Source organism: Rutidosis leptorrhynchoides, chromosome 10 (assembly GCF_046630445.1).
Source record: "Rutidosis leptorrhynchoides isolate AG116_Rl617_1_P2 chromosome 10, CSIRO_AGI_Rlap_v1, whole genome shotgun sequence".
Lineage (NCBI taxonomy): Eukaryota > Viridiplantae > Streptophyta > Magnoliopsida > Asterales > Asteraceae > Rutidosis > Rutidosis leptorrhynchoides.
The window spans coordinates 92382975-92390602 of record NC_092342.1 but is presented as its reverse complement, the minus strand read 5'-3'; the positions used below and the strand labels follow the sequence as shown (position 1 = coordinate 92390602).

The 7628-nt window shown below is 30.6% G+C and overlaps 1 protein-coding gene across 2 annotated transcripts; it reads left to right on the top strand.

The window, feature by feature from the left end:
- Positions 1 to 478: 478 nt before the first annotated feature.
- LOC139872232 (uncharacterized) lies at positions 479 to 7379 on the top strand. Of its 2 annotated transcripts, none has more exons than XM_071860076.1 (18): positions 479 to 717; positions 2223 to 2327; positions 2577 to 2659; positions 2749 to 2833; positions 2935 to 3021; positions 3145 to 3206; positions 3380 to 3561; positions 3647 to 3707; positions 3869 to 4046; positions 4472 to 4510; positions 4614 to 4675; positions 4785 to 4821; positions 5072 to 5121; positions 5607 to 5676; positions 5817 to 5892; positions 6059 to 6138; positions 6252 to 6320; positions 6948 to 7379. In XM_071860076.1, exons 1-18 carry the CDS (start codon positions 631 to 633, stop codon positions 6990 to 6992), a joined length of 1458 nt encoding a protein of 485 aa, XP_071716177.1. In that variant the 5' UTR covers positions 479 to 630; the 3' UTR covers positions 6993 to 7379. The 2 variants fall into 2 exon arrangements, with proteins under 2 accessions (XP_071716177.1, XP_071716176.1); XM_071860075.1 differs by having other exon boundaries at positions 4472 to 4516.
- Positions 7380 to 7628: the final 249 nt, after the last annotated feature.

Below are 7628 nucleotides of genomic sequence, written 5' to 3'. Positions count from 1 at the left end.
AGAAGAAAAGATGTGAGAAAGTGACAAAATCCAGCTAGTGTTCTCATACCAACTACGGTGCACCCTACCACACAATAAATACTCTTACAATCATCATCGTAAATTTTAAAGTATTTTTTTAGAAGTTGATCCTTACACCACTTGTTTTTTTGCTATACACCACCAAACTACAATCTTTTACTATTTTACCATTTCTAACTCAAGACACTTTTTCCTAAATTAATTATGAGAAAGGGTAAAATGGTTCAAAATTAAATTTTGGTAGTGTGGCAAAAAGTAAGTGATGTACGTATCAGCTCCAATTTTTTTCTACCAAATCCCCTGTGACTGAGAACGAAAGCTCTCCAACAGTAAAACTATCTAAATCCAATAATTCTCAACTTGTATCTTATGCTTTACTAACTTGTACATAAACAGTACCATCAGGTGTATATAAACAAAAATAGATAGATTAAAGTGTGAAAAGAGAACACTTAAGTCCATGTATTAAGTGAAAGATGCTCCGAAGAACACGTACGACGCCGTTTCACCACCTCTAATTTTAGTCGGTTTGCAGTCTTTATTCTCATTTCTCTTTTGAAATTGAATTCAAATCGAATTTTGTATTTAATTTAATTAAAATTAAATTAAATGGCTACTGGAGATGAAACATCATCATCCTCATCAGCATATGGATTGTGGTTGGAAGGAATTAATGATGTTGAAGATTTTGTTTGGGTAAGTTTTTAATAATAATTATTATCTCTTTTTCTTATAATTGATTAAATGATGATACGGAATATATGATTAAATTAAATTAAATGTAGAAATTTGTAAATATTACTCGTATTAGTTTTTTTTTTTTTTTTTTTTTTTTTTTTTTTTTTTTTTTTTTTTTTTTTGAAAGGCAAGCAAGATTTTATAACTCAAAACACAAATTTACAAAGGATTGAGGGAGAACCCTCAACACACACTAGCTAAAACAAGTTTGCAAGGATGCAAACTAACTCGACTTTTTACATTACATTTTTTTTACATTACTCGTATTAGTTTTAGCATGCCGGCGGCTTGTTAATTGTTATTAGAGGCTAGTTCTGAGTGAATACATTTTAATATATTAATTTAATTAAGATGGATGTTATAATCAATGGCGGAGCCAAGAATCAAGTTAGGGGTGGCATTATGCGGTAATTAAATATAGTAATAATTTTTTTATAAAATAACAACCATTATAAACAAATAAATCATACGACTTACAATCTTAAGATGAGTTCTTACAATCTTACTCTATAACATTATCTCCTTTTTGTGGTGATTGGTGATTTTAACATTTTTTGGCTTGAAAAAAATAAAACATTGTTCTTTTTGGACCCATGATTTAACCTAAGATAATTATATAAAAACTTATTATCAATCAACTCAACATAATTAAGGACTAAAACAATTCGTTCATTGAATTTGAATTAATAATAACAACAAATAATAATGTTAAACAAAAAGCTACATGAATCACAAAAATAAATACGGAGTACAATTTTAATTATATTAGTTATCATAATTATCATAATAGTAGTTGATATTGATATTTTATTAATATACTAATAAATAGAGTTGAACATAAACTGAAAAAGAAAAAAAAAACATAACCTTGCACAATAGCTGTTGAATTTCGCACGAAGACGTCATTAATTAGATAAATGATAGGTGTGAATGAACGTGAAATCAAGTTATACTCCATGATTAAATAACTGAGTTGGGCTACTTTTTATTTAATTAACTTGTTGATATAATCATATGGACTTAGAGTAATATGGGCCAATTGAGGAAGGCTTAGTTTTGATGATCTAGTATAAATACAAAAATTATCATATATAATAACGAGCTGATTAAATTTGTTGGGGGTGGCATTGCCACCTTTGGCCACCCTACTAACTCCGCCTATGGTTATAATGTTAATTCCAAAGTTGATTCCAGTTTAATGGTTGTTTGTGTGAAAAAATGGTTGTTGTGTAAGTTAAAAATGTATAACAAAGTGTTGCAAGAGGAGAAATGTTGTTGTTTTTTGGTAACAAGGTATGGACACTTATTATGTGTGTGTGTGTGTGTGTGTGTATATATATATATATATATATATATATATATATATATATATATATATATATATATATATATATATATATATAATATATATTGTTAATTGTTATTAATATTTTGTATTATAGTATACTGTGGATATAATGCAGGGGAATCAAGAAGAATCGGGATCGATGTCGTTAGGAAGGTTTAGTCATCTTTATGATCTTATGGAAATGGGCAACAAAGCATTCAGAGAAAATCGTTTCGAAGAGGTAATTATTAAAATAATTGGAATGCTATTTTTATTTTGTTTCATAAATTTTACACTTGACTATACATATGTAATAATTAGAATAATTGTAATGGAATTGTAACTTGTTTGATGTAATTATGGATGCATTATTATGTTTGATATAACTCATTAGATGAATTTATGTAATGTTAGAGATTTGTTTTTTTTAACTTTTTCTGAACCTCAACGTTAGTTATCTTCTCTGTTAATGAAAATGTATGTCGGTCAGGCTGTCAATAATTACTCGAGAGCTCATAATATAAAACCAGATGATCCTATCACTCTTAATAATCGATGTTGTGCTTATCTCAGGTATCATCATTTTCTCTTCAGTTTCTTTTACTTAAAAACATTTTTAATAAATTTTTTTATTTTACCGTTAAATATATTCAAAATTGCAGGATCAGTCAATTCCTAAAAAGCCGGCCGCCTTCAGCATCGGAAAATAAACCATTGAGTGGGCTTGATCCTACAATTCATGCTGGCGTATGTGATCTATGTTTATTTTGTATGATCTTGCTCATACTTTTATTGTTATGTAAGTTAGCCAGTGGGATACCTATTAATACTTTGTTTTTGGTTTTCAGCTTGCATTGAAGGATGCTGAGCAGTTTATGAACTTAAGAAGTCAATTTGTTAATCCATATATTTTGAAAGCAAATGCACTCATTTTGGTGAGTTTTTTTTTACCAGATCAATTTTTATCGAATCAATTTTTACCGAATCATTATTTGTTTCCTTCCGTTTCTTGATGTTTTCTATATATGTTACCTAACTTAATAACAAACTGTTGGCAGTTAGAGAGGTTCGAGCAAGCTCGTGATGCAATTCTTTCTGGTCTTCAAATTGATGCTTCAAGGTAATATGGCACGTTGCGCTTGGTGGCCACCTTACATGGTTCATGTGCATTTTATTATTATTTTTTTTTGTTTTATATTGTCATGTTCTATATTCTTTCAAACTTTAACTTCTTATGGGTTTAGAATTGTGAATCGGATATGTGACTTTTTGCGTCTATTTGATGTACCACAGCAATGCTTTACGGAATTTAGAAAGGATAATTACCGATACATTTGGGATGAGACTCCATGGTAGGCCCGCACGTACATATGATTTTGATTGCACGCTTTGTTTAAAATTACTATATGAACCAATTACAACTCCATGTGGACATACCTTTTGTCGCTCGTGCATTTTCCAGTCTATGGACCGAGGTTGGTATTTTTTCTGCTATTTTACGATAATTAGATCCCATCTTTAGTCACTAATGCTCTTTTCTGTCCCTTCGATTAATGCTAGGAAACAGATGCCCTTTGTGCCGAACGGTTCTGTTTATTAGTCCTAGAACTTGTGCAATAAGGTAAATATATATCCATTCTTTAAAGTTATTGTATTAAACATCAGAATAAGATAATGTCTTTATATATGCTTCCGCCGTTTAAAGCTGTGCAGATTATCAAATGCTTTAGTGAGTTATTACTTTCATTCGACTGAACTAACACGTTCAGTTACATTTTACAGTGTGACACTGAACAGCATAATAGAGAGAAACTTTCCACGAGAATATGCAGAAAGAAAGTTAGAGCATCAGAGTATGACAAATATGGGTCCTGATTTGATACCACTTTTTGTCATGGATGTTGTGCTTCCTTGCCAAAAGTTACACTTAAACATTTTTGAAGCTCGTTATAGACTTATGGTAAGTTTTTAGAAATCCTATATTCCCAGCTCTACATTTTCCTGATAATCAGCTATATTTTTCTTTCTTTGTTTTTTGAATCATCATTAAAAAATGACATTGTTATTGGCATCAAATGATTGGTGTAAGATAATGGTATACATACTGTTTATGTTCTACTTATCGCATGTCAAGTATGGATAGAGATGGTAAAGTGGACAGGTGGCGGGTTGAGTAACAATTTCAGGTCAAAACCGGTGGGGACTGTTAGATAACTAATTTACATTAAGAAAAATTTCCAGAAAAATATAGGAGGATTTATGCACTAAACGAACTTTTGGTGACTTTTGGCCAGTTTGAACAATTTGACACAGTACAGATAATAAACATAAATTTAGTGATCCATTTGTAAATATATGCAGTTTAAACGTTGTGCTAAATGACAGGTGAGGAGAATTATGGAAGGAAACCACCGAATGGGAATGGTACATGTATATAATTATTCTTCCATATATTTCATTTTTGTACATTGGTGAATCGAGTCTGACTCACTGTCCTTGTTTGTGGTGTTTTATTAAATGCGTGTAGGTCATACTTGACTCGACAACAGGATCTGTAGCTGATTATGCTTGTGAAGTTGAAATCACGGAGTATGCATTGGTTATGTTTTGTTAAATAATGTTCCATACTTGCATGTACTCACAAGTTTCTATTTATGCGAACATTAATGTATTTAATTATCTATTCCTTTTCATGCAGTTGCGAGCCTCTTCCTGATGGGCGGTTTTTCCTAGAGGTTAAAAGTTACAATTTTCTTATTATATAGTGAATGTGAAAACTAGTTTGTTTGTGTTTATATGAATTACTTCTCATCTTCTCTATACTAAGTAACTAGAGTAATATTTTTGTTAAATATGATTAGAAAAACTTATTTTGTTACCGGTGTCCTTATATATACATTGAAAGAAGCTGTCGTCTAAATACCTCCATCCAATATTATTTAGTTAATTACATCCAATTCAACAGATCTAATACAATACATGCAGGTTGAGAGCCGCCGTAGATTTCGCATCCTTCGAAATTGGGATCAAGATGGGTTAGTATCATCAATACTCTTGTCAACCCTTTAACTTAATGTTTCACAAAGGGTGGTAAAATGGTTGGTTAATAATTATGTTTCAATTAACTAAAGACTTAAGGCTGAAATTTAGAGCTTAGATCACACATAGATAGTTGTACTTCAAACATACTAACCTCATCTATGCATGTTATAAGCTCTTAACGAGAGTCGTTAACGAAATTCTTATAAATTTAAGTTTGCTCAAGAAATTCACAAACCTATTTTTTTCTTTTCTAATAATATATAAAAAATATTAGATTCATATTGGATGATCTTCAACTGTGTAACCCATTTGACCCATCTAATATGTTTTCTGTTTTTATTTACACATTAGTTTAACCAATTTTACCTGTTAGTGACAAAACCTAAATGGACCCACTTGTAAGAATGGGTTGCAATGGCAACCTGTCTTTCAAAATAGTTGGTTATTTAATTTTGCTTTATTCCGTTTGACTATGAAGATATCGTGTTGCGGAGGTTGAATGGGTGCAAGATTTTTCTATACCCGAAGGATCAAAAGAGAAATATGACGTAAGTATACATAGATCTTAACTTGTACCCAAACCTTATACTTTACTTGGCTTCTAGAACTTTTTATTTGTTTCTTTTCAACTTTTGATTGCTTTCGAAGTTCAACCTTTTTAATTCTAAGTAATTGGAAATGGGCACAGTTGCAGCAAACGACGAATAAAGTAGCAGCATATGCTCGATCATGGATAAAGGTGGCTCAAGAGGCTGCACAAAGAGGTAATATAATCAAGAACGTTAAGAGTAACATAATCACTTTGAACAATTCAAATTTGAAATGAATAAATTGAAAAGTATATGACAGGTTGAACGATTGATTAGGCGAATCTTGTTTTTTTTAAGAAAAAAAAAACATGTTTGAAGTGTGGTTTAATTTTGTATGCAGATCAAACAAGACTTATGGAACTGCATAGAGCAGAAGGTCTGATGCCTTCAACAAGTGATCCTGAATCATTCAGTTTTTGGGTACATTTTATAGCACGGCGTCTTTTTGATTTTTGTTAAAAAGACCAATTTTGATTTTTATGAATCTTTTTCTTTCTTCTTCTTTATTTATTTATTTATTTATTTTTTTGCAGCTTGCTACCCTAAAAAATCAGAGACCACAAGATAGGCTAGCTCTTCTTCGTCTTAAAGATACAAAAGAGGTATTGAACCTTGCGTTTTTAGCATTCTATAATGAATGTTTTGCATTGCTGGGTTAAATTTTTTTATAAATTTGATCTAGAGGTGACAAATTTTCAGGATGGATTGCAATTTAAAATGGATTCGGGTCAAAAGGAGAATATATAACTCTACAAATAATATCTAACTGTATTATAAGTTTGAATTTTTTTTTTTTAAAAATATTTTTATAGGATACTTTTTAATTTGAATAAACCGATTTGGGAGGTTAAGAACATCAGAATAAACTTTTGGACGACTTCCTAGTCATCGCACGATCCATTGACTATATATTTTCTATATTTAAGTTATTTTGACGTAGAATACTTAAAACACAATACCAATTTCATTTTTAGTTAATTCTATTTTCGGACTATCGAACCTGCTAGAGTTAAAACACAACCTAATTTGCATTTGTAAGAAATGGGCAGGAATTGTCACTTTATATGTACAGCCATGATTATCTCATTTTCCCGTATATATTTATTCTTTAGTTTATTGGCTTCCAATTTATACGAAGATCCTGAATATATGCTTGATAATTATAAACGTTTCAAGTTCATTGAATGCTATCTGTAGTTATTTAGTTAATAAAGTATTTATGTTTGCAGAGGTTAAGAAGAGGGTACTTTTACTTGAAAGCAGAAGAACTATGATGCAGATTAGCATGAACATAAGGACATAACTACATTCATTTATTTATGAAGGTATAGTGTTGTTTTGTTTTGTTTTGTTTTATAGGCAATTCTTTATTCTTTTATTCTGATTCTGATATATATTGAGGTTCCAAAGATGAGCAACACACATACACACAACTGGTAAAAAAAAATTACCATCTGTTTTCTTTCACTTTTAAGTTTATTTTGCAACGGAAACTCAATCCTGTACTCATTGGATGGTAAACATTAACAAATTCGTTCACAAATGTGAATTTTGGACCACACTATCCGTTACTCGGATGATGATGTCTTTAAAGTAGTAATAGTATTTTCTGTTTAGTGTCCGTTTGCGGTGTGCCTTGATACTCCATTTATATGTTGTATCTCACCTGATAATTTTATGTGTACATTTTCAAAATATGTATACCTTACTATAATAATTTTGTGAACTCAACAATCAAGTAGTAATAGTATTTTCTGTTTAGTGTCCGTTTGCGGTGTGCCTTGATACTCCACTTAAGTTACTTTCTAAGCCTTACGATTTTTTAGAAAAAAAATCGAAATGTAGTCTTTAAAATTGAATAATGTTGAAATGTTGAATGGTTGGTGGGTATATGTGGTCATATACCACGT